Source organism: Colossoma macropomum, unplaced genomic scaffold, assembly GCF_904425465.1.
Source record: "Colossoma macropomum unplaced genomic scaffold, Colossoma_macropomum, whole genome shotgun sequence".
In the NCBI taxonomy this organism is placed as follows: Eukaryota; Metazoa; Chordata; class Actinopteri; order Characiformes; family Serrasalmidae; genus Colossoma; species Colossoma macropomum.
The window spans coordinates 30,407,975-30,435,021 of NW_023494788.1; the positions used below are offsets into that span (position 1 = coordinate 30,407,975).

At 38.8% G+C, this 27,047-nt stretch overlaps 3 protein-coding genes across 12 annotated transcripts in view; all 3 read left to right on the top strand.

Moving 5' to 3' along the window:
• mbnl3 (muscleblind-like splicing regulator 3) overlaps positions 1-9,858 on the top strand; it is a 55,043-nt gene extending 45,185 nt beyond the window's left edge. For 5 of the 9 annotated variants that reach the window (XM_036569143.1, XM_036569150.1, XM_036569142.1 and 2 more), the window contains one exon: positions 1,411-1,576. In XM_036569143.1, coding sequence (XP_036425036.1) covers positions 1,411-1,428 — 18 coding nt within the window. In that variant the 3' untranslated portion in view covers positions 1,429-1,576. Of the gene's footprint in view, positions 1-1,407 lie in introns of all 9 variants that reach the window. The other 4 variants (XM_036569145.1, XM_036569149.1, XM_036569146.1 and 1 more) reach the window with 3 other exon arrangements.
• Positions 9,859-10,572: 714 nt separating this feature from the next.
• Positions 10,573-13,840, top strand: rap2c (RAP2C, member of RAS oncogene family). The gene is made up of 3 exons (XM_036569151.1): positions 10,573-11,811; positions 12,119-12,426; positions 13,147-13,840. Exons 1-2 carry the CDS (start codon positions 11,539-11,541, stop codon positions 12,395-12,397), a joined length of 552 nt encoding a protein of 183 aa, XP_036425044.1. The 5' UTR covers positions 10,573-11,538; the 3' UTR covers positions 12,398-12,426; positions 13,147-13,840.
• Positions 13,841-14,976: 1,136 nt separating this feature from the next.
• On the top strand, positions 14,977-26,049 carry il2rgb (interleukin 2 receptor, gamma b). Of its 2 annotated transcripts, XM_036569152.1 has the most exons (8): positions 19,823-20,326; positions 22,944-23,067; positions 23,195-23,370; positions 23,743-23,882; positions 24,013-24,169; positions 24,288-24,393; positions 25,486-25,570; positions 25,681-26,049. In XM_036569152.1, the coding sequence occupies exons 1-8, from the start codon at positions 20,236-20,238 to the stop codon at positions 25,813-25,815; spliced, it is 1,014 nt and encodes a 337-aa protein (XP_036425045.1). In that variant the 5' UTR covers positions 19,823-20,235; the 3' UTR covers positions 25,816-26,049. The 2 variants fall into 2 exon arrangements, 1 of the variants encoding a protein (XP_036425045.1); XR_005007181.1 differs by lacking the exons at positions 23,743-23,882; positions 24,013-24,169; positions 24,288-24,393; positions 25,486-25,570; positions 25,681-26,049 and adding exons at positions 14,977-15,119; positions 15,323-15,485; positions 16,403-16,541 and having other exon boundaries at positions 19,705-20,326; positions 23,195-23,307.
• Positions 26,050-27,047: the final 998 nt, after the last annotated feature.

Sequence of the window (27,047 nt, forward strand, 5' to 3'; positions counted from 1 at the left end):
TACAAGCAAGATCTAGCCAGCAGGTGGAATTGGATATGCCTAAATGACTAAATTAGGGAGAAAAAAGAACTTCGGAACAATTTGAAAATGTCCACATTCCTCTCCAAGGTTGTGTTCTTGTGGTCTTGCTCTCATTGAAAAATTGCAATAATTTAAACAAGTGCCAATATTATTACAGTTATCAGTCATTCATTCTTTTTTGTGCTACATAATTTTTATTTTTTATTGCTTCGTCTTTTTTTTAATCATTCCGTTTATACAACCATTCTAATCTATAGTTTGTTCCAAAATGTATTCAATAGGAAAAGACTACACTTAATAATAGGCTATATAAACATAACATCACCAACCAATGAACTATGCATACAGACTTTGAATGCCACTTGGAAAGCTTATTTTCAGTCTGGCAAAGAATGCTTAGGAACTTGCAAATGAAACAAAGAAAGAGATCCATTGAGAGTAAAATGGATAAGCTTGTCCAGAAGAAGGGTGCCAGCTTGTTAATTTTTCCAGGCAGTTGATTTAACAGACCCTCTCCTCCACAACAGACCAGATCCAGTTAGCATACTGAGCTGGATGATGTATCCTGAGATATGCTCGCAAATTGGAAGTATTAGCGCCCTTGCTATTAATCTGTTTTCTACACAGACAGCATGTAACACTGTTAACATCCAGAGACTCTGTGTTTTCATTTGATTGGAAAGCCACATCATAAAGTATTAAGTGTGTGTGGTATTTGTTTTCAAATTAGGGAAAAATAAGGTATACGGTAAGGCTCTATGTCGCTCACATGTGGTACTTTGTAACTGAATTTGGATACCGATACCATTTATCATGATAACTCTGCAGATAGTTATCATTCTAAACTTACATTGTTGTGCAAGACACCTATATTACATCTGAGAATTACCTAAGAATTAGCTACAATAAAGTGAAAAAAGGAGAAAAATATATTCCCCAAACTTCCAGTCTACAGTTTTTTTACAGTACAGTTTTCAAAGGGCTTTGTTAATCTAATCACAATTCTGAGTGCCTGAACGTTGCTGTGGAATGCAGAGGAGACAGCATTAATTTCCTGTCTTTTTTTCTTCTTTGGTCATGTAATATTTCAGAAGTCACAAAATGTATCTTGTATTGTAAGTCTCCGTCTTCTCTCTCAAGATCAGTGATGTATTACACCAGGATGTTGCAGCTTTCTCCCATTTTTCCTGTTGTTGGATACAACAGATACCGTTGTTCCTTGATAAGAACATTTCGATTACAGTTTTTATGCAAAACTGGCTTTGCCTGCAACATTTGTTTGCTTTTGCATTTCTTGTTATACCTGTCCTAAAACAAGTTCACATCTCAACCCTCTTCTGTCTTTTTTCTTTTCCTCTTTGTATCTCGTTTGTCCTTGTCTTCCAGTAGACCCCGCCGAGGTACTGACCACTGACCCTGTCGACCTCCACTGCATTCCTGTGGAATCCCAGTTCTGTCCAGTACCCAAACTTCTGGTGGCAGCCCCCATGACTCTGAACTCAGTAAGCCTCGCCCACAACCTCGGTTAAGACACCACCACCATCACCATCCTAACAGTCCCACCATACCACAGAGACGTGAATGCAACAAATGTGTGCCTAATCAGTACGCCCTCCCAGGGCAAACCCTTTCATCCTCACAGTTGACATGGACATGTCATGGGAAAAAAAAGTCAACAAAAGGTTTGTTGATGCTAAAACAGGCAATACTTAAGCTTGGACCTACAACTGTTTTAGGAAGCATGCCATCTCGATGCAAGGAGACTTAAGGAGCGTGTGGATCCTGAATCTGAGCGCTCTTTGAATTCACAGCCATACAAGTTACACACAGATTTGTAGAGACACATGCACACACACATGCACGCACACACACACACACACACACACACACTGTTGAGAACAGTGCATCCTCCTGAAGTGACAGTGAGGTCTCAGACCCTGCTTAATCGATCCACCGTGAGTAAGTGGAACTGAGGCACATCACCTGACAGCACACATGACTCTGCAGGCACTTTAACAGCTTGCATGGAGAACACAAGAATGTGATTGCTGTGCGTGTCTATGCACAAGGCTTACTGCAGAGAGAGGAGTATATGTGAGCTCAGATCGCTCTTGATATTTTTAGATAGCGCTGGTGGTTCTTTTATTTTGTTTTATTTCAATTTCCGAAAAATTCATGTGTTTTTTGTTTTACGCTCGTAAATATATTGTTAATGGAGAAATGTTCATATCACTGTAAGATCAGCTGATTAGTTAAAAGGTCGTCATTGTTTGTGCCTTTCACGTTACGAGTGTGTGAAAGTCTTTTCCTGATACTTAAGCAACCGGTCTAGATCTCATGGTAGACTTAAAAGAAAATAAGCATACACTTGTAGCCTTTAAGAGTCAGCGTGCTATTCCTCAGTCTATCAACAAATCCACCTTTCCTGTCTTTAGGGATTGTCGTTTGTTGTCTGTCGTTGATGTGGTGGAGTATTATTTATTTAATGTATGCCTGATGAGCTAAAATTGTTTTTCTGAAGCGTTATTTTCCATGCTTGGACATAGGGGTGGGCAATATGACAAAAATACAGTTTTAAAATGTTTTTTGTGATATTTAGTTTGTCTGAGCTTTGATTAATTGCAGCAATCCGAATGCACCAATAGTGCCACATTTAAAAAATACTATCAAAATCTATGAATACAATTATTTTTATTCAGTGTTTCACTCACTGAACTGCACTATACAGTCCTAATTGTACTCTCTTTGTGATGAAACATGCAATTGGGTAGTGTTCTTAAAATACAGCGTATCATTGCTGTCCCAAAAAAAAGACTCTTTTTCAGATTTTTATTTTTCTACTTCATGGGAGCAAAGCAGCAGTCCTTTACATTGTGTGATGCTTTCATGATGAATAGACCAATAGAAATGACCCAAAATTACATGGAATAAAATATCTTTACATTAACTTACATTAGAAGTCAAGTTAGCATTCTCCTGTAAAGTTACCATTTGTATACTTTTTTTTGGACAGCAACAATAATATGGCATAATTTACCATGACATGATAAAATATTGTCATATTGCCCACTCCTACTTGGACATACCCCAGCTTTCGTCTGAACCACGCGTTCAGTGGAATCAGAGGGGCCGTGGCTAGGTAGATTCACATGCTCATACCTCCATTTTCTAAATGCAAAATGCCTTAAGCAGAAGCGAGAGCGTACCAGCACGTCGTATTTGTATTGTGCAGTGCAGTCTGCAGGGTCTGATTGCAGCCCTATTGCTGGTGCTGCATAGGAGGTCTGATAGATGACTATAGCTCAGGATGAGTCTGATCAACATGCTGTGAAACGGAGTGCCAGCGCAGCAGCTGCGGTCGTCGATTGGAGTAGCGCCATTTCTAATCCCAACTGTTCCTCTCTAGTCAGCCATGTCGCAGCACGTCGCTCATCTCTCTAAACCTACTGCTTATTTTCTGTAATTTGCATATATAAACGATCAGTAAGGTTGACTTGGTTTATCAGAAACATTGTGATATGATAGCTAGAGTCTGCAACCATATCTGTCCCTGTTGTTTCTCATTGCACGTACGATCCCTGCCAAAATCCAAGCCCCTACCCTCCTACTGTGTGACAGTCTGTTTGTCTCTGCTTATTGCTTGGCCCTGTTTGCTACATCTCACAGTAACATGATATCTTGGAACTGGCCATACTGTAGATAATTCTCAGCATGATAGCAGCCAAAATGCATCTTATGGAGCTTTATAGAATCTGCTCTCTCTTTGGACAGGTTGCGCATGTCTAAAAACTAGAGATGGCACTTGTTTTCTGATATCAATACCGATATCAATATTGAAACCTTCAGTATCAGCCGATACCAGTCTGATGTTTTTCCTTTAAGCTTTAAAATTAGTTATTTTTAACTGAAGCTATTAACTTGAAGAGGAATTACACTGATTTGAATAATTGAGAAATTTACTGACGTGTATTTTCTTTACAGTGGTGGTGATAGGAACCAGGGGTCTCAATGTCTACAACACAAATGTAGCTATTTTATTTACTATCAAACATGATCAATGAACCTACACATATCTTCTCAGTTTTAGTAGTAATAATTGTAGTGGTAGATAGTAGTAGTAGTAGATAGTAGTAAATCAGTGGAAATAGTGAACAATAAATTTTGTCTTACAGCACCCTATATGTATCTTTTATCAAGAATATAAAAAGGCCAGAAAATCATCACAAACTGTCATAAAACAATGTTTCAGGCATCAAGCAGCATCTTCATCACCATTTCATGTAATAACTTTCTGTGAGGGAGCTTTAAAGGGGCATTAAACTCATCAGATGTCTGGTTCCTGTCACCACCACTATGAACAATCCTGATCTGGCATATTACTCCAGAATGGCGCTTTTCACATCAAAATCTCGCAATGACTTTATTACACAACTAAATTGCACAGAAATTTTGAAACATTTATGGAATTCTCTTTTAAGATGAGCATCTAAATGGAGGCTATCATGCTCAAACTACTCAAACATTCTACTAAACCAGAGGAGGAAATACACAGCTAACAATGTCACATCACACAATGTGAGCATGTGTTGTATCAGACTAGATTTGTTACACAATCAAATTCATCCTGTTTTTTACCTCTGATGTCTAAAATTCAGCATTTGCTGTTCATATTGGCCCAATACCAATCAATTAAACTCAAGTTGCCAATTAAAAAGAAAACTAGTACTGGACACTAATGTCCAGACTTAAACTGTAATCCTGTTGTCCTCTTAGGATGCTGAAGGCTGCACACATTTCATGTGCCAATGACTTCCAGACCTGGGTCATCTGTGCCAATCACTGGAAGGAGCATAAAAGAGCAAAACCCTATATGCTAAGGCCAGAAGCAGACTGATTTGATTAAAAATGTTACTTCCCCTATGACTAATGCAATCATTCATGTTACACATATTGGTGTTCCCTCTATCTACTCTGTGGGCATTTGCAAAGTGCAAAGACTGTCCAGGGCCGGAAGACATTTTAAGCCATTTTATGTTGCGTTAGCATTATCGGATTGCTTACAAATGATGAACATAGTGAAGTGGAGTATAAAAGGCCAACCGAGTCTTGCTAAGTTTGGAGTAATTGTGGAAAGCATGTTCACCCCCCTGATTGTTTAACCTCCAGATTGCTTATTAATGCTACCTGGATGTCAGAGTTAACTCGCTTCGTGTTTTGCTCATGAAAATTTGCGACTGTTTGATAGTTTCAAAGATTCTGATCACATACTGTGTCCTTATTTTTAAAAGTCGACAGGCTCTGAACGTCTTGAGTTCAGTTGACTGTCAGCCATTTGAGCAGTTTATTGATATTTGCAAGTAGTGCTAGAAGCAGCGATTCTAACAGAGAAATATAACATCAGAAAGTAGAGAATTCTGAAGCTGGTGGATCAGCCATAGCTGGGGTGCTGAAGAAGGACCTCACTTATAAACGTTGCCATGAAAGGGCCTTATATACATTTGAATGTGACCATTTAGGACAAGGAGAATGTCATTAAAGTCTGAGGATGCCTGTCTCACCCTTTTCTTCTCCTGAATCCAACCACATGTTTCAACATATCAAGGGAGTTCAAAACCTCTCTATGCCATCCACTGTTAATTTACTGTACAAACAAGAGTCAAAGGAAACTCGAGAGTTACGGAGACTCATCAAGGACCTTTCTAGTTGTTGCTGTCCTTACATGGGAAAAAAAAAAGCAGCCGTGCTGTTTGGTTTGTAAAGACAGTATAGCCACACAGAGTGGTGATTTTAGATGGACAAACACTGCATCTGTTAAGAGGTGAAAATCTCCCTGGAAAGCATGTGTTGTGCTCTGTTTAGAGTAGACTGTCACTGTCTCCAGGCCAAACTTTAAGGGCACATTTTCTAGGCGTAGATTAAGGCTCATTCAAGACTAAAACTGATTGTCAGTTTAATAGGGCTGGCCCGAATAATTCAAATAAATATTATTTTTAAATGGAACAGTTATTGAAAAAAAACATAATAAATTGTATTTAAAATTTGTGGTGGTTGATGTGGTTTATGTGGTTTAGTTGAATGCATCATAAATTTATAGACATAACTCTTGAAAGCTGTATTTGAACAAGAGGGCTAAAATCGAAAATTCTATCATAGCAGCATGGCTCTATCAGCTGACTATTACATTAAGTGAGTTGTACATTGTTGACTATTAATACATCGTTGTTGCCTATTATTGTCTTTAAGGGTGAATAATTGTTCGGAAATTGCAACAAGTATTCAAAACCTGTAAAATGTTATTTGGGCCAGCCTTACAATTTAAATAAGCATCCTCATTGACAGTTTAACTTAGTCTTAAGGCTCAATCTCTCTTTGGAAAACCAGCCCGAAGTATGTTATGCTTTACCACAGTGATATAATAAGCATGGAGCACTTAAAGTCAATAGAGTAAACTGAGGTCAAATGCAAAATCACAGCAAGACAATATACTGTGTTATTGAAATACTAAATATCTGTGTTGTATACATTTTATAAAATGTTAATGTGTGTTTGGGGAAGTGGGTGTGTGTAAATGTTGGCAGTTGTTTAGGAGAGTACTCAGCTGTTGATTTGTGTAATGGAATATTTCTTGTAGTTGAATGAGTCTCATTGCCTAGCCAAGGTATAGATCCCTCTCTCTCTCTCTCTCTCTCTCTCTCTCTCTCTCTCTCTTTCTCTCTCTCTCTCTCTCTCTCTCTCTCTCTCTCATATCAAGAGTTATGCCTTCTCCAACTGCTATCCAGCTGGAATCAACAAAATACTTGATTAAGAAAACAAAAAAATATGCCTCGTTTGGGGCTTTAGCATTTTAAGAACACTCACTTTTTAAGAAGTGCGTATTCATGTATAATGTAGTTAGATGATAATCTTACTTGTACATATTACTAGTGCATCGTCATTCTAGTTTTATCACCATCCTAGTTTTTATCACTTGACCTTAATGTCATTTTTAATGGTACTTATATTTTAGCTGTTTCTTCACAAATGACGTCATGTTTTGGTGAGGATGAACTGTTGGTTTTTAGTTTGTCTGATCATTAATGAGTTCATATCAGTTACTTGTTCTACAGCATAAAATCTCATCGCATGAAATGAAAAATAATCTGAATAATCTGATTCATAGTTTGTGCAGTTAGTGGTTTAAGATAAACAAAATACATAAAGAAATATCTATCTATCTCTCTCTATATATATCTATATTAATCTACACATTTATATGTATTACAATGATAGATTCATTGTTACTTGATAGTAAGTTGTTTGTTGCTATGGCAACAAAACTACAACATGGCTACCTTTGTGAATCTTAATTGTGAATTTTTTCACACTTAAATTGAAATAATGTACAAGGTTAACTTATTCTGAAAGGGAATGTGTAGTTATCTTATCTTGGATTAAGAGATGATTGCCTATTTTGTACAAAAAAATGAGAAAAAACATTAAAAGGTGAGATACCTTGAGTCCAAAGGCCATTTGGAGACATCATATGTTATTTCTGTTGTTATGATTTCTTATTTTTCTAATGGGGGTTGTTGTTGTTGTTCTGCTTGATGAAAAAAGAAACTAAGGCAGATTTTGAGCTTTAGGCTTTAGGACGGATCTGTCAGATCATTAGGTGAAGAGGAACCTTCGATTTGATACTGGAAAGAAATATCCTAGTGCAAAGCGAACTCACAGAAAGGGCTGTCTGGACTGGTAGATTCCACAAAGGATCTTTTATGGAAGACTCATTTTGATTATCTGTGCGTAAGTCTTTAATTCGATGATGTCAAGAGCAGAGCATGCTATAGGGCATGGTGAGCTATACCTGACCCCCTCTTGGTAAAGTCTCATTTCTCCCCCCCACTGGTCTACCCAGACTGTAGCCCAGCTGTGCTGGGACCTTCTAAATCCTGCTGTTCCCCCATCAGTGTACGAATGTGTGTTCTTCACCTTGTTTGCACTTATGTACATAACTGAGTCAAAATATTCAGAATTTATTTTGAATATACATAGAAGAATGAATATATAGAAATATATATATATTAAAGAACTGGTTCAAATCAGATGACTGTATTGTTCGGAATACAGGTAAACAGCTATCCTTCTGATAGGTTGTCAGAGAAATGCTGTTTTTGAGGGATTTGTCGTATGTTCTGTTTGCTAATGCCCTTGTTCTCACCATGAGCATGATACTGCTTGCCGATAAAATGGGGAAAAAAGTTTGTCGAAAGATGCTTTGTAGTTTGTCATAGTTTACAGAAGCTTACAATACTGAGCACTGTGGCTGTCTATATCTGATCCTGAAGAACTGGTAGTGTTTGAACAACCACTAAAATGTATGCAGGTAATATATTGCTGTATCTAGAAACCAAAGAAAGAATACCCTGCTTCTGTCTTTCTTTTTTTCTTTGCAGACTGTGAACTGCTCGTTTGATTTCACATGTTCCACCCTGCTTATTGGCATATAATGGGCTATATTCAAATTTTGTAGGTGAATCTAAGAGCTGAACATGAAATTAAGATTCAAAATGGATCTGCTTGGGATTTGCCTCCTGTGAAACATGCTCTGGTGGTGCTCTGCCCCCTGCGGGTGGCAGAGAGCATAGGAGAGGCTGTGACGATGGCCGACCGTCTGCTAAATCTTGGACACGCCAGCAACTTCAGGGTCAGATTATAGTAAGAAAGCATTGCAGCCGGTTTCGCAAAAAGTTTTGGTTACACTTTGTTGGATTTGGTTTTGTTTTTTCCAAATTGCTCACGCATTCCCCATAAAATGACAGTAATCTGAAATATCTCACTTGCATTTCCTCAAACAAAATCAAGGTGTTTCACAGTCAAGCAGTGACTCGCCGGACAAAAGCCGCTGTCTGAGAAATCTTGTACATTCTGTGCTCTACAATTGCTTTGGAAGCCAATAATTTTGTTGCCATGGCACTTGTCCTAGTAGTGAGGGAGAGACAGAGTCTTTGTAGGTTACTACATATCGACGCACCTTTGGGCCACCTTAGGATGGTCCCGAGCCTTCGGACTGTAAAGTGAAAGGTAGCACTTAGGACTTTAATGCAGACTTTGAATTTTCAAGTCCCAATTTGCGGAACATGCTGAAAACTGAATGCAATCAAAGGACACTTTTTACCACTGTGCTTGATAGAGGAAAACATCTCAGACTCTTCTGCTGTCCATCCTCCTGTGCCTAGACATTCTGTGATGTGAAGACAGTGCTTTTTCTTTTTCTTTTTTTTTCGTTTTTTGTTTAAGCCATTGAAACCAATGAGACCATCACTCTATTGTGACCCATATCTAATCATATTCATATTTAAGTCTGTGTGGAAATTAAAATAATCTTGGATTGTATTGGTGTTTGGAAAGTGTCGACGGAATTGATATATAGAAACAATAAGGATTTGTAAGTTCATATTTATGTTGTACAAATGTTATAGATGTTGTACATGAAGTCTCTCGTCGAAATTGAGGTTTTGTCCCTTTAAGGGCATCAGTCGAATACAGATTTAAACGCTGATGCCAGTGCATATAAGTGCTATCTCGTGACCTGGAGCAGTTAAAAGAATGTCCACCTTGTTTCAAAGCCATATGTACTAGATTCCTCTTTCCCCCACTGTAGGACAAGATACAATTGAATGCTTTGACTCTTTATATGAAATGCTTCTCTTTCTATTTAGTGTGTTGTGCTTGTATGTGCTGAAGAATTGTGCTTCTTGCCAATCCCTTTTACGATTATATTAATGTATAGAAAATATACATACTTATATGATCTCTGTTCTTTTTGTTTGACATTTTAATAAAGCACTTCAAAACAGTCCCAAGCCATGGTTTCGTCTTTAAAAATGAAAAACAACACTGCTTTTTGATGAAGACAAACGGGTGAGGTTTAAAGGGGCCCCGTATCATGGGAAAACACATTTTCATCATTTTTCAAATAAAAGAGTTTAGTATCTAAACATAGTCAAAACATGCCACTCATTCATGCCAAACATTCACTCATCAGTTCCTATATAGAAAATAAGCTGCAAAAACAGCCTGTTGTTTTTGTGATATCATGAAAGCCAAAATCCCATTTGTGTTGAAGTAATAAGGAGCGTTTTTGGCTGAACTGCTTTTTGAATGGGGCGCAACACAGGGCAGCCGATCAGAACAGAGGTTATTTACATATGTGAGTCTTAAAGGCGCTGTAGCAGCCAGTTTAATTCTAAGCATTAAAGAGGTTGGGAAATGTGTAAAAATTAATTGTGGCTGTTTTTGGGCTCAAGATCAACCAGCAATCAAGACCAACAATGTTTGTATAATCTCATTAATAAATAAATAGATAGATAAATAAACAAACAAGCAAGCTGTAATTCATTGTATCGGTGTAAATCATGCAGCACAGCCGCATATTTTCCAAAAACAGCAGACTAACTTTAGTACGTTTCAGTGCCATCCTCGTTCTGTTCCTTAAGTCCCGCCTTCCTATTGATTTAGCCAATCAGCAACGCCTCTCTCCGAAGAGCCAATCACAGATTTGGATAAGCTCTCAATACATTTTTACAAAAGAAAAGTAGCAGCCATGTCTTAACAGCGGGCTGCATTCCTGACTCTCGATTTTACACTATTCTGATTTCGCGTTATACATGAAAACCTGTCGATTGAAGTTAAAACTGGATCAAATGGGCTTTCCGCCCGACATCCGCTGGTCAGTGTGAGGTGATTTAGCGAGCTGGCCAGCTGCTTGAGGCGCTCAGAGAGGGAGAGGCCGGCCGGTCGGGCGGGCAACAGCAGAAGAAGAGGAGAAGAAGAAGGGAGTGTGCAGGTTTTGTGTCCGTTACTAACAGCAGAGGCTCGCTTAAAACCCAAACCTGTTGATTAAAACGAGAACCACTGTGAAGAAAGGCCACAGTCGTCCGCCAGATGAGTGCAAACGGAGGTTTTTGTTCTTAACCGTTTTCCTTGACGCGCCGGAACTAGCGAGTCAGTCGGGCAGGAGAGCTGGGAATGATTTGTAGCAGGTTTGTTTAGCTTAGCTTAGCCTAGCCGCTAGCGTCATTAATTCACATGGACGCCAGAATGGCAGCAACACAGACTTCGTTTTGCAGCTTGCGACCTTAGCCAGCGGACGAGGCCCTGCTGGAGTTTATGACCGGTTTGTTAACGAGCAATTTCAAAGCCGTTTGCAGTGTCCTTTACCATGAGCCTTTCCCGTGGAGGCACCGCGCTGAGCCTAAATCGATCCAGACCGAGTGTAGATGGAGCAGGGGCGTTTCGGGTTTAGCTAGCCGGCCTGGCAGCTACATGAGAGCACAACATTCAAGAGAAAAAAACAAACAAACAAGTAGTTTGGCCACCTTTTGTGACTGGCTTTGTATTCTTTGAGGTAACGCCTGAGTGTGGATTTGAAGAGGGGATTTATTTTAGCAGTCGGCTGCCTGCTTTATGTCTGGGAGCAGATAAAGTTCGCTTGCTAGCTAGCCGAGGTTGGGGTCAGTGTTTAGAGCCCGCTCCCAAATGAAGGAGTATAAAGTGGTGGTGTTGGGCAGCGGTGGCGTCGGCAAGTCCGCGCTGACTGTGCAGTTCGTCACCGGGACCTTCATCGAAAAATATGACCCAACGATCGAGGACTTCTACCGGAAAGAGATCGAAGTGGACTCGTCGCCATCGGTGCTGGAGATCCTGGACACCGCCGGGACTGAGCAGTTCGCGTCCATGCGAGATCTCTACATCAAAAACGGCCAAGGCTTCATCTTAGTTTATAGCCTCGTCAATCAGCAGTCCTTTCAGGTGAGGTCCTGTAGTCGATGCGTTTGGTTTACGTTCAAGTTCAGCAGTTTGGAAAGTAGCTAGCTAGTTGATTTTTTATGCCTGTGCCACGCCTAGCAGAATACTATCAAATGATGGTGAACACAGAGAGGGGGACTGTCAATTTAACGTCGCCCTCCAGTTACTTAGATAGAATATCCCACAGCACATTGTAATTTTCAGTGTGGCAGGCCTAAAAGTAACTTTTATGACAGTCAACAGGTTGGTGCAGTGAAATGTTTTGGAGATTTCATTGACATTGCCCTCTGTCTTTCTTGGGTCCCACTAGGATATCAGACCAATGCGAGACCAGATAGTACGAGTGAAGCGCTTTGAGAAGGTTCCTCTGATTTTGGTGGGCAATAAGGTGGACCTGGAATCGGAGAGGGAGGTTGCAGGATCTGATGGCCGGGCCCTTGCACAAGAGTGGGGTTGCCCATTCATTGAGACCTCAGCTAAGAGTAAGACCATGGTGGACGAGCTCTTCGCTGAGATTGTGAGGCAGATGAACTATGCCACTTTGCCCGAGAAGCAGGAGCAGTGCTGCACGGCCTGTGTGGTGCAGTGAGGTCTCTGGCCTTGCCACAGTCTCCCCAGGTAGGCCATCGCTTTAACAATCCCACAGTGGGCATTTGGGACAAACACAACCTGGACATATACTTAACATATATCAAAATATATGTATGCAATACATTGTCAATGGTCTGTGCATTCAGTAACCACCCCCAGACGATTTTGTGAATAATGTTCAGGTTTTGAAAAATAAACATTCTTTGATGTTCAATACAAAGTGAGAGATTCATACAAGCACTGTATGTGTATGTCCTTATCAAGAGTGCACTGTGGCTCAGGAGAAGAGCCTGAGTTGAGGACAGCCAGCTACTCTAGGTTGGCTTGGTTCTGTTATCATTAGATTACCCAAAGAATGTGGCATGAAGAACAAAACTGCCTAAGCACAGAATCTGACTGGTGAAGCGTGAAGAGGTAGCGCAGTCTAGACTAGTGTCGGGCACACGAGAACAGGGAGATTCCCAGTAAAGAAAGAGGGAAAACCCAACGTCCTGAATGACAATCGATGTTCCAAAACAACAGGAAATGGTGGTCTGCAGAAGTTCTCTATTGATGCACTGTCATTCTATTGTCATCAATACAAGTGTACTAAATAGTTTATTTATTATTACTTTTTTGTTTTCAGAAGTTGAAGAATTTGCTGATTTTTGAACAAGTGTAACCTTTTCAACAATATTCTTTAAATGGAAATTCCCAAAGTGCTGAGTTCTGCCATAATTAATACTGGTGCCTTTTCATTTTCTCTAGCTACACCACCTGGCAGGATGCCCTTTTGAACCAGTGTCTGCTTCAATGATGTTTTGACCCCATGAGCCACACCAGTGCCACTGAGCCACCTGAACTCTGAGACTGATGTCATCTGACAAGGCTTGGTTTTGCTGCAACTAAAGCAGGGACTTCGAAATCTCTGACTTTCATCGGTGTCTGTATTGTAGAGCACATATAATAGTACAGTATATGTACAGTATACTGGGCTTTTTGGGAATCACATGATGAGCATCAGTGGGAGGGCAGAGGACTTTGGAAATGGGGGCATCTGTGACAGGGCTATTAATATCTATTTTCTTAGAGGGGGAAATGGGTTATATATGAGCAGGTCTTCTCAAGGCTGTAAAATCACTGAAGGTGCTCAGCTGTACATCCCCAGGTTTTCTTTTTAACATTTTAAGTTTGATATCTAATTTTAAAGTGATAATAGCCATTACAGGTTTGAGACCTGGACCATCTAACTTTTTCTTTCTTCTTTTTTTTTTAAACTACAGTATGTATGCTTTTTTCTCATAATAGTCTATTTATTAAAATCTTTAATTACAAAGATGGATACATATTGCATTTTTATGTTCCTTTGGCTGTTTTGCTTTTTTGTGACAACAGTATGCATTGTTTCTGAAATGGAGCATTAATGACGCCTTAAATGATTACAGTCTCAAACTTGCGTGGAGTCATTGCTTCCTGCCTCCTGTATTTTCACTTTTGTGCACACATGCTAAGTTACTTCTGGATCCAGAGACTGTTGTAACTTGGCAGAAAAAATATTCCTGCTGCTCTAGTGATGGATATTTTTCTGGAAATATTTATTACTGTAAACAAAATTTCATTATAATGTTTAACTATCCTAATGTGACCCTTGTGTTTGAATCTTTAACTGTCACAAGCAAGTATTGAATGTGAAGGTTGAATTAAGCCTCACTATCACAAAGAATGTTCAAAACGTTAATAACTAAAATCCAAAACTGCATTCAATAGGCTCCACATATCATGCAATATTTTCTAAACAGTCTGTTGAATAATAAAGCCTGGGTTGATGTACCTTATTGACCTCTAAACTACCCGTTGTCTAACTGAATGCACTAGTCTGTAGTTTAGACAGAGAATTTGATTGTTAATGGGTTTACATGGAAAGTAGCTTCACTTCTCAATTTTTGGTGCATGTAGACATTTGTTGGATGGATCTGTAAGAGAAGACTCAAATCATACATCATATCTGACTGCTCTTTATTCTTCAGTCCAATAGATGGCACTGTTGAACAGTCTATATGTCTGTATTTGCAGATATTTGGGATTTTGTTTAAAACTTAAGTATAAAAGCAGTTTATGTCCCACGGGAACTTTGAGTTAATATTACTTTGCAGTCTTGAGGAACAGAATTCTGCATTTTTGCTTTTTGTGTAACCTCCACACCTTATTTTTTATATATATATATATATATATATATATATATATATATATATATATATATTATTTTATGAAGTGAAGATAAATGCAAATAATGGCCCATATTTAGTAAAATACATTAATAATGTTGATATGATGTCAGCTTATGCCTTTTACTTCGCATTGGATAGGACTAATGTTCTTACACTGGGGTGCTTGATGAATAACGGCCAATATGCCTTATTTCCCACAGTGGGAGTGTAGCCTATTATTAATTTATACATATTGACAGAGTATGACAACTAGAACAAATTAAAATAAACCATATAAAGTTTTACTAGAAAGAAAATATGATTCGTTGCTGTCTTATTTTAGAATCTCTGGGTACTTTTATTTTGAAGAGGACTTTTGTAAATAGCCGCGGCCATATTTGCACATCTTTTCAGTTCATCTGTTCTTTCTGCTGTTTTGTGAATAATAGCACAATGAAAACAGTGTTTGTAACAGTTGGAACAACCTGTTTTGATGATTTGATAGCAAGTATGACTTCAGATGAAGTCGTAAAGGTAATGCATGTTGGGTTAATAGCATTCAAGGTGCAGTGGCTGTACGTTATGTACGTACTACAGTGTAAATCTCAGTTAGCTAGCGTTAACTAACAAGCTAAATACAGTTAACAGCTGACTTCTGGTTAAGAAGCTTGGCTAGATGGACCTCGTCCAGCTTACCTCACGCTATTTCGTGTCTGTCATCTTTCTAATATTTCAAGGCATTAGTAGACCGAGGATACACAGACGTGGTGCTACAGGTAGGTCGAGGCTCGTTGGTCCCGGATCCACAGAGCTGTGCTGGACTGAGGCTCGAAGTTTTCCGTTTTCAAGAGTCCATAGCAGAAAACATCAAGTTGGCTGATCTGGTCATCAGTCATGCTGGTGGGTAACTAACGTTAGCCAGCTCGGTCTTTTGACAAAGGATGGGCTGATTTTCTGATTTGTTTTAATACCTGTTAATACCAGTACTAACACCAAAACTGATAATGATACTTTAAGAAGTCTTCTTGTGGGTTTAAAAAGGGAGAATCTATGATTTCTACAGTGAAAATTAAAAAAATATATATTTTTGAAAGCCAAGCATCACCAACTACTGAATAACTGCCACATAAACCTGTTGTTTAATAGAGTGAAATAACTGCATATGACCTGCCGTCTTAGGCTTTCACTCAGTCTGAAATTCAGTCAGTGATCAAAGTGTTGTGACTTCTGCCCACCTCCTCTGATATTTTTTTTATCATATCACTGTGCACCAGCCAGGGCAAGGAAAATGACATTAACCATTGACGTCATGTTTCACCTCCCCCTTCTCTTGACGTAACATGTAACAAACATCTTATAAATAGCTTGTAACATTTGGCTCAAATGATGCACAAACACTATGTTTTTTCAGGTTGTTCTGGCTACTGCGTGTGCACATATCTCCTCAGTGAGGGGGCTTTTTCCGCTTGCAGCTTTACCTGCAAGCTGATTGGCTCTTCATTGAAGAGCAGGACTTTCCCCATCAACAGATGCCCTGTTGAGCATTGCAAGCTTTTCCATTCATGTTTGACAGTGGACTGTCTCCTCCTCCTTTATAATGTCTCTGGGAAAACTGAGACCCTACCTGATACTTTGTTTCACTCAGAACATGTCATGGTATGGGAAAATTTGGGAAGATGGGAAGATTCGCATTGTTTTTAAAGAAAGCACTGTATCAATCTGCAAAATTCAAAAGTTTTTTTAGTGAACTACTTTAATATTTTTTTTTAACATCCCTATTCTGTTCAGTTGGAATGAAGCTATCATTCTCACTCCAGGGGCAGGAAGCTGTTTGGAGGCTCTTGGAGCTGGAAAGCCTCTGCTAGTAGTGGTCAATGACAAGTTAATGGACAACCATCAACTTGAGCTTGCCAAGCAGCTGCAGGCGGATTCGCATCTCCTCTACTGCACCTGCAGGTCTGTGGCACATTTTATGGAGCTCCAACTTCAAAAAACTGTTTCATATATTTCTACTTCATTTTACTGCATTTCATTGTGGTTCTGTACACATTTCAAAGGCAAAGTCATCTTTATTGTCAGTCCTTCTCATTACAGATGGGTAGAGAGAGAAACGACATGTAGTTTCCCTGGGAAACGGTGTTAAATTTAACACAGAACAGCAGCAGACAACCGTGCAGACGGACAATAAATAAAATAAATCTAGACAAATTATACGAACACTACACAATACATTCTTCTTTAAATATGTAATAATTACAACTATACAAGCATTGAGCACAGGACAATAGACAAAATAGACCAGCTATTGGTCCACAGTGGCAAAAATAGTTGTGTATGTATTATTAATCAATGCACGTGTAGATAACACTAGTTTTAGTATTACAACCACAAAGACTAATAAAACTGCAGACAATTTACAGATTTAAGTAACTGTGCATATAAAGTGAGTGAGATTACAGTTTAACAGTAAAGTGACAGAGTGACATTTGGGGTTTGTGCAACTGGGTGAAAGTCAATAAGGATGGGTGCAGAGGACGTCTTTGAGTAGGGATGATGGTGGCTGATTTGAAGCGTGATGGGACAGTACTGAAGATGTCTGTGAAGACAGTAGCTAGCTATTTGGCACACTGCTTCAGCACAGACACAGGAATGTCAGGGCCTGCAGCTTTGCATGGGTTCATCCTCAGCAGGGTTCTCCTCCCATCAGCTGCATTCAAAGACAGCACCTGGTCACTGAAGAAGGCAAGATCCCCACTATTGTCGCAGGGTTGGATGCTTCAAAAAGAACATGGAAGCTATTTAAAGCACTCGGGAGGGCAATGTCGTTGATGCAGGCAAGGTGGTTCTTTCTCCTGTAGTCAGTGGTAGTTTGATTGCCCTGCCACATACTTCATGGGTCATTGGTTGGTGAAGTGTTTGTGTGTTTTCAGAGCATATGAAGCCTTGGCTCTCTTCATGTCAGTGGTGAGGCTGTTTGCGGCTGCCCTGAGTTCCGCTGTCACCCACTCTGAATGCAGTGTCATGGGCCTTGAGGGAACCAGGGCTTCTGGTTTGGTCATTTGGTGACAGTTCTTGTGATCACTACATCGTCCACTTGCTTATATATCCAGTGATAGATGATGCTTATTCATCCACGTAGGGCTGGGCGATATGGCCAAAAAATCAAAATCTCGATTATTTTCAAATTTATTAACGATTCTCGATTTTTCTTGGTTCTTGCATAATGCCAGAGCCTCTGATTGGTCGGTAAAAAAACTGACTGGTCGGTAAAAAAGAGGCGTGCCATTACACAAAGGTGGACAACTTTGAGGAGCTTCGGCAGGCACACTAATATTTCACTGTGAAACGCGCATTTGTTAAATAAACAAAGAATATCTCCTAAATGTAAGATGCTAAGTCTGTTATTCGGCAATACTAACTAGTAATGAGCACCAAAACATACAGGTCATCTTAGGTTCACAAGAGCACGAGGCTGAAGTTGGCTTTCTGTTCACCAGCTTCTTAATCGAATTTTCCCGTTCCACCTTAAATGGTGGCAGCATTCTGAACTGAAACGTCGCCATAGTTAGAACAGTGAAAGAATCGTTTTCCAGCAGTCATGAAACTTCATAAAATGTCATAGCGACCTGGAGTATCTATGACTGGCAACACGAAACCGCGGAAAGAATGCGAGCTTATAAGTCCGCGAAGGCACTTTCGGCTTCGCACAACCCTCGAGAATTCCGTTTCGCGTTGTTTCACTCATTGCTCCCGTTCCACTGGGTGTTTGTGCCGTAAGAGCTGGAACAGATTCGTCGTACTGCTGCATTTGGTTCCAGCTGTCTTTCGACACAACTTACACTTTACATGAATTTGTTCAACATCTGACTTTTCAAATCGGTACCAGTTCCAACCCCTGAACTGATGTTTTCACCTTTCTTTGGTACGAGCTCACGCCTCTGCGAAGCGCCGCCGCCTCCATCTTGGAGTGTTTGTATGTTTTTTTTTCTACCGCGCGCGGCCGAGGTCAGCACAGACCTGTGAGAGGCGTTTGTTTTTTATTGAAGATGCGTTTTTCGTGTGGCTTGGAAATTTGAATAGTTTTTCTTGGTATTTTAATTAGAGTACAAGCAATGTAAACATGTACAAACTCGATTGTCACATTTCTAACATCGTGTGAAAACGTTCATTCGAATTAATCGAATTAATCGTGAAAATCGCCCAGCACTTCATCCACGTCTGTGTGATCCTCACATGTAGCACATCCTCCAGTAAGTGCAGCTGAAACAGTCATGTAGCACTGAAACTGCATCGTCTGGCCACACTTTGATGGTTTTTGTGACTTTTGCTGAGTTCCTACTATAACTGTAAATTCACCCACTTTTATCGGCACAACGAAAACTGAACCTTTTGGTCTGTGCTTCCGTCTCACTTTTTTGCTGCTTGCTTAATTTTGCACCAATGAATAGGCATTGCATACACAATTCAAATTCATGAATTTGATCTGACTTGCTCATTTGATCAAGAAACCATCAATTATTGAGAAATGTTTCATTTCCAGTGACTGACTTTCCAAGTGTTGTGCATTTGGGTGCTTAATGGCCAGATCAGAAAATTAAACCATCGCTTGATGTGAAAATATGGCTACACGCTTCGTACAGTGGTGCAGTAGTGGTTCCCAAACCATGGTATGCGAACCCCCAGGGATACTTCAAATGACACTAGGGGTACATCAGAAAATACTTATCATAATCTTCATTTGATTGCATACCATAACCTGACCACACAATTATACCGGCACCTCCCTGATACAAACAACCACAAAGAAGCTTCCAGCACAGGGCAAACTCATGCTCTAATCGGGGCGGTCTTTGCACTAGGAAAACTTAGGCAGCTGCCAAGGGCCCCCATCAGCCAAGAGCCTCAGGAAAATACAAATGAGATATACTGCGCATGTTGATGTTAGATCATTCCAAAATCTATATACATTTTAAAAATAGATGTTATTTGCAATAGTAGTTTGTATATTTGCAACTTTATCTATTGCCTAAAGTTTGTATTATTTTATTATTATGGTAATATATTATTATAACATTGTATTACTTATGTTTTCATCAGAAAATATCTCTTCCCCTTCCAGCACTTTACCTCAGACTCTCAGGGACATGGACCTGTCAGCTCTGCTGCCATTCCTGCCTGGTCAGCCTCAGAAGTTTGCCAGCTTTATGGACAAAGCTGTCGGGCTTGTGTGACTTACTACATCTGTCGTCATAAGCATCAGAATGGAGGCAGACTGCATGCAGAACTGTGCTCTCTCAGGAATACCTGACTTAAGGAATCAGCTATCTTTGGTTCGTTGTCTGCTGTTAACTAACCAAAAATACTGGGAAATGGATGCATGTAAGATGATTGGCGACTCTGTCTGTTGTGTCTGCTGCACCTTTGTCTTGAAAGCCCTGGTATACATAAGTCCATTAATTTTTTTGTAGGATTAATAAATTATTTTTATATCAGTTTTGTTCTACTCGCCTTTTTTCTCTGTACATGACGTAGATTATCATGTGGAAGGAAGCTGTGAAATACGGAAGCATTGCTTGGGCTACATCCTGTTAGTGGGCAGAATATAAGCATGTTGTGTGTGAGCTCTCTCTAGAGAGCCTAACGATGTACCATGGCTTATAGAAAAACATCAGGAATTCTTTTTGGGTGTATTTTACTCATCTTTTTTCAGGGTTGTTTGTCCAGAATCCATTCTTCTCCTAGTAAGTATTTTATTCTTCTTACTTGTTTGTTTTTGTTAATACTGAACTTGATTTGTGAGTTGAATAAAAAAAGTTAATTCTTTCTTTTACTGTACACAATCTTTAATCTTTAAAATGGCATAAATAACAATAAATAAAGGAATAAATAAATAGATAGCTAGATAGATTACATATGTTTTAGATGAATTCTTTACTGCCTTTACCTCTACTAAAAAATGGGTCTGGAAACTTTGAGGGGGATTTCCCATGAGTCATTTGTGTTATGATGTGAATGATGGGGTGCTTAGATTACTTATTAAGAGCAGTTCCAACTAAAGACCTTTTAGCTGGGTTTACGTTTATTTATTCTTTTTATTCCATATATTTTATTTTATACGAATATAAATTCAAAATAAAGTTGAGACAGTATGTGAAATTCTAATACAAACAGAAGGCAGGGACTATTCAGTTCTGTTTGACCAGTATTAAATTGAAAACAAGATATTTGATATTTTACCTTATGACCCTTTTTTGTAAATAAACGCTTGTTACAGTGCTTGCAAAGCAACGTACTGTATTGCTAACCACTGGCTTCTTCTGCTTCTTCTTCTTCTTAAATAGTACAATGGCTATGATATCCCATAGACTTATAATGAACCATTGTGACATCATTATCAGGTTTAAACTGGTTTGAACCGATTCTTCACTGTTCACTTTTTTTAGGCATTGTTCATTTTGATCTTAGGCTTCTGTGTCGCTGTTCAGCCATGGAAGCCCATTTTGTGAAATTCTTAGTGCGCAGATATTTTGCTGATGTTGCTTCTAGAGGCAACTTCTTTCAACTATTCAGTGAGTGATTCAACAGAGGATTGGCACTGTGCGCTTCAGCACTTGGCAGCCCCACACTGAGTTTGTCTACCGCTTTGTGGCTAAGGTGTTGCTGCTCCTAGGTGCTTCCATTTCACAATAATAGCACTTACAGTTGGCAGGGGCAGATCTAGCAGGACAGAAATTTCACAAACTGACTTGTGGCAGAGGTGGCATCCTATGACATGTTTAAAGTCACTAAGCTCATCAGCATGACCCACTCTACTGACACTGTCTATCGAGACTGCATGGCTATGTGCTTAAGTCAGTCCACCTGTTAGCAATGGGTGTGGCTGAAATACCTGAACTCAACAATTAGGAGGGGTGTCCCAATACTTTTGTCCATATAATCTGTCTATCTATCTATCTATCTATCTATCTATCTATCTACGCTTCCTCTTCTCTATCTTTTGTGAACTATTTTCAGTGTGATTGTGCAGCAGTTAAACTATTGTTACTGTCCACAGCCAGAAACCAATCTTTAACCAAAAGTTTGTAGACACTGCTCTTATATCTATCTATTTATTCATCTTAACATCCTAAATATTTTTCTAATCTTTAAATTTTTCTTTATTTCACATTTTTAATTTTTGCTTTGCAAATTATTATTTTCTTCAGGAAATGCATATCTCATTTCAAATTTGATGCCTTCAAGATGTTTAGAAAAAGTTGCAACAGGCACATGTTTATGACATCACCTTTCCTTGTTATAACATTTAATATATAAAAAATAACATTTGAAGACTTATTTTAATACAATCAAAACAGTGTAAAACATCAGACCACAATACACGTTTCCACTGTGCCCTAGTCCACTTCAGAGAGCCCAGAGAAATCGACAGCTTTTCTGGACGTTGTTGACATATGACTTCCAATTTGCGTAATACAGTCTAAACTTATGTTTGTGGATGCAGTGACAAATAGTGTTTACTGACAACGGTTTGTTGACTTATTCCAAAGCCTGTGTGATGATTTCCGTCCAACTATGCCAGTTTTTAATGCAGTGCCATCTCAAGGAACAAAGGTCAAGGGCATTCAGTTGTGGTTTTCTGTCTTGCAGAAAACCTCTGGATTCTCAAAATCTTTGTATGATGTTATGCACTGCAGAGGGAGAAATACCTAAAATACTTGCAATCACTTCTAAATGAACATTGGGCCTTGTTCACCAACATCTTCCTAAGTTTTTTTTAAATTTGTTCTTGAGAAAGGTTCTAAGGAAACGTATACGTCAGTTCATGACGTGTTCTCAAACCTCAGAATTGTTCCCATCTTTGTGATCTTGTACTTATTCTCTTCTTACCTAAGAACAAATCTCACATGAGAAAACATTGCTGAATGTCCGAATCTTTGTGAAAACTGCATACGTGGGTTTTAAGAAGAAATCTCATCTTAAGAACGGTTGGTAAATGAGGCCCATTATCTTAAACTGTTTGATTATTTGGTAAAGTGAATAATTGTGGCAAACCTTGATGCATCTTTGCTCATAAAGGACTAGGCCTTTCCTGGATGCTTATAATATACACAAGCTTGACTGCAAACTTGTTTAAGATTTTTTTTTCACAACGTTCCTAGTTTAAATTACCCCTTTCTCTACACTTTTGGAACATCTTGCAGGCGTCAGTGATATATTTACAAAAACAATGAAGTTGATAAACATTATATATCAGGTCAAAGTGGATTTACAAATCACCGCCTTCTGGTTTTGTTTGTATTGCACATACATTTTTTTCTCCTGCCTAAATTTTAATTTGATATTTATTTGCTTACTCAGGTAGGATCTGTACCAGTCAAGATTGTGTGGTTGACATCAGTTGTATGGTCATCAATCTGGAATATGTGGACTGCAGTTGGACCAGATCACAGATGCAAGACATGAGCTATAACTTCAGCAGTGCGTAAGTCTCTGTGCACCTCGGTTTTCACTGCGTCAGTACCAATGATGCCAGTGTTGTTGTATTTCTGTGACTTGTGACTGACTTGTGGTTGATGATGACACAAGGTGACTTTTTTTTTCAATATCAGATTTAAGCATGAGGATTCATATCAAGAGTGTCCACAGTACCTACAGGAGAACGGTCAGAATGTGGGCTGCAGGATCCCTTTATATGAGAACGGCCAGTTTGATGCTTTTTATACAAAACTGTCCATGGGTGGAAATCTGACAGTCGAAAGATATTATGGAGATCTTAAAGACAGAGGTAAGTGAAGATATGATCATATTTTAGGACACATTTTTAAGCAACACTATGCACAGTGGGATATACAAGTATGTGTGTGTATATATATATATATATATATATATATATATATATATATGTACATATATAACTTCGTATCTCCATTTTTCTGGTTCCATTGACTTACATTAAAAGTAAAGTAGGTTTTTTCCTTCTCCTGTAAAGTTACCATTGTGGAGATATGATGTTTTGTTCTGACAACAGCGATATATATATATATATATATATATATATATATATATATATATATATATATATATATATATATATAATGATTATTATTTAATGTTCTTAACGACTGCATTCTTATCTATTCCTTCCCTGCATGTCCAGTGAAGATCAACCCTCCCTTTAATCTCTCTGTGGACTGGACTGCTAACGGTGACTTGTGCCTTTACTGGGTGAACAATGTCACCAAGCCTCATTGTTTAGAGTTTATGGTACGCTATCAGAGAGGTTCTGACCAGTGGCAGGTAAGAAAGAGAGTCTTTTAATAGAATAAAAATACCCAAACTGTATAAATTTAATTTTATAATATGATCACTATTACAATATTCACTGAACCTCAAAACAGTGTCAATTCCATATTTATCTCTCATACAGGTCTCCACTAAACAGAAGTCTACTTCATATTGCATACCTCTTGTCCCCATGGGAGTTAATTTTACATTCCAAGTAATGAGCAGGATGGGAAACCTCTGTGGTCTCTCTGAATTTTGGAGTGAATGGAGTGCTCCTCTACAGTGGGGTAACTACACAGGTATGCTTCACTAGGGTGATGCTCAGTACACCAATTTGTTTTGTCTTTCCCATAGGATCTGTTGTTCTTTCAGTCATCCTCTTCCTAACCTTGTTTGCCTTCCCTTCTAACTTTCTAGGAAGCATCAGTGCACCATTATCACAGCCGTGGTGGCACCTGTGGCTCAGTGTCTTGGGAGTCATTGTCCTGATCGCCCTTGCTGTGCTGTTATACTATATTGAAAGGTAAAGTCTGTAAGGCTGTATATGTATGGGTCTCTTCTAATATTTCCATTATTATGTTTTTTATGTTTTTATGTGTCATTAAGATACTCTGATGCAAAAGTCATGGACCACCTTTTCGTTTATTTCATTTAAACAGCCAGTTTTCATTGTCAGAATTAAGCAGGAAACATTTATATCACCGGAAATTACACAAAAACTTCCAACACGAAGTGTAATATCAAATCAGTCAGTATTCAATTTGTCTACTGTTTACTTTTGTGCACCTACTGCAACTTTAGCTCTTTCATTCTTCCAATCTTAAAACCACTGAGTTACTGCTGGATCTTCCAAACAAAAGCTGTTCCCAAAGGACTCACTGTCATTATGTTCCCCTTTAAAGAAACAGACATTCACACAAGCAGCTACCCAAACACACCTCAGCTGCCTTTCAAAATTCTTTTTATGTGCATCTAAAATGGCTAAAGGAGATATGTCTGATGAGATTAGATAAAAGATAATCTACCTGCATAAAGAAAGTCAAAGTTTCCAAAACTGGGGTTCAAAAATAATTAAAAGTTCTCCAAAAATGTAACTGACAGATAAACAGTACTTAAAGCTTTCATCTTTAAGAGAGAAGAGAAAATCATTCTGTCTATCCATCCACCGAGAGAAGGCGGCTCAACACTGTGTGTCTGATTTTTGTAATTACATGGGTCTGAGAAGCAGGAAATACATCCAACTTCTAAGTCTGAACTTTGAAAGTGTGGAAAAGTATCCCTGTAGATTTATTTGATGAACTGAAAGCACGTCTCTTGAAAAGAATGGAAGCTGTAATAAAGTCAAAGGGTGGACCCACTAAATACTTAACACATTGATATTATATTTGGTTCTTGAGGCTTCTTGAAGTTTCTTGCAAACTTATAGTTAATTGTCCTTTTGGTGAGAAATTAAATGAAAGGGTTACCACCACACAGTAGTGTATCATACTAGACTGACTAGTGGGGGAGAAAAAAGACTGATTGAAACAAAACTGTGGGTGTAAACGTTTGTGTAATGCTGCCTTTGGGTGCATTGAGAACTTATTTACTAAAAGTCTTACCTCTCTGCTCACAGGGTAAAGGTACTTATACTTCCTGTGGTCCCTGACCCAAGCAAGAACCTGCAGGATTTGTTCTATAAACATAATGGAAATGTTGAGGTATGTTGGGCTCCTTTGTGTGTGTAAACTATATTTCTCTAAATCATTTTTGATTCCATGACCTAACCTTCACACCACATTTCCAAATCTTTGTCTCTTCTTCTCCTCAGAGCTGGGTTCATGTCTCCGGAGAGCTGAAGAAAGCTTTTGATACAGACTACACAGAGTCTCCCTGTGTTGTGTGTGAGCCCAGTCCCACTCTTAAGTCAAAAGAGTGCGATAAACCTGTGCAGCATTCTGCTTAAACTGCTGTGCACTGGTGCTCCACCTTCATTTGACTTGACCATCAGCAGTCAACTTCTGTATAATCAGGAACCTCTGTATAGTTTACCATGATAACATACGATCAGATGGACAGAGTGAGAGTAATATTTTTGTTTTCATGGGTTTCTTCAAAAGATTCTTATTTTATGGTCTTTTTAAATATTCTTTAAGGGCAAATCCACTAATTTTTCAAAATGTCTGCATAAATAAATGTTTAAGGAAAGTTATTCGGAGTGGTTTGGTGCATGCTCCATTCTAGAGAAGATTGCTGAGTCAGGATTGTTCACAGTGGTGCTAATAGGAACCAGACGTCCAAAGTGTTAAACGCCTCTAAAAGCTGCCTCACAGAAAGTTATTACATGAAATGGTGACAAATATGCTGCCTGATGCCCGAGACATTCTAAATTGAATTATGCAACAGTTTTGAAAAATTGTCAGAATTGACCTTTAATGTATTATTGAGGTACTGACATATAACTAAACTGACTGCACATGAAAAGAATAAAGAAAATACATCAAAATGTTTCTGTGGATTTAAATGTTTCTGCAATTCAGCCTTGACTGTGCTCAGAGGATTGTAGGGTGAAAACATTTGCAGTGTCTGGTTTTCTGTTCTTCCATAATTATGGCAGCAAATGTGGTCAGATACTGGATCCAGTCCTTCACTGCACTGGTTCACCAAACCATAAAGGCAAAAACCTTTTTTTTGCAATCTTGACTGTTTGTGTTCTGTGTTCTGCATCACTAATTTCCTCTTAATTCCATTTTTTTTCTGTATGTTTGTCATGGTGGCATCATAAACACTGAACTTGGGCTCCATAATAATATGGAGAACTTTTGACAGGACAGCTGTTTCCTGCAAAAAAAACATAGCAAACCAGAACAGGTTCAGTGCAAAAGATTGTTAAAATGAAAACCGATGCTCAACCTGCCATTTTGGAGGAAATAAAAAGCAAGGGAGCTCACCTACAGCAATCGTTAGCAGTTTGATCTTCAGTTGACCATCATTTAGTAATATTACACCAAGCTGACAAAGACAAAAAAGTTTGTTTATTGTATTTATAATAATGTAGTTGTTATAATAGAGTAGCTGCCTTTGCTTCATTTTAAAGCACAGTGCCTTATTTGACTGTCATTATGACATCACAGACATGATTACATCACTCGTGTCGCTGTGGTGGCATCTGTGTCACAATCGCACCACTACAACACA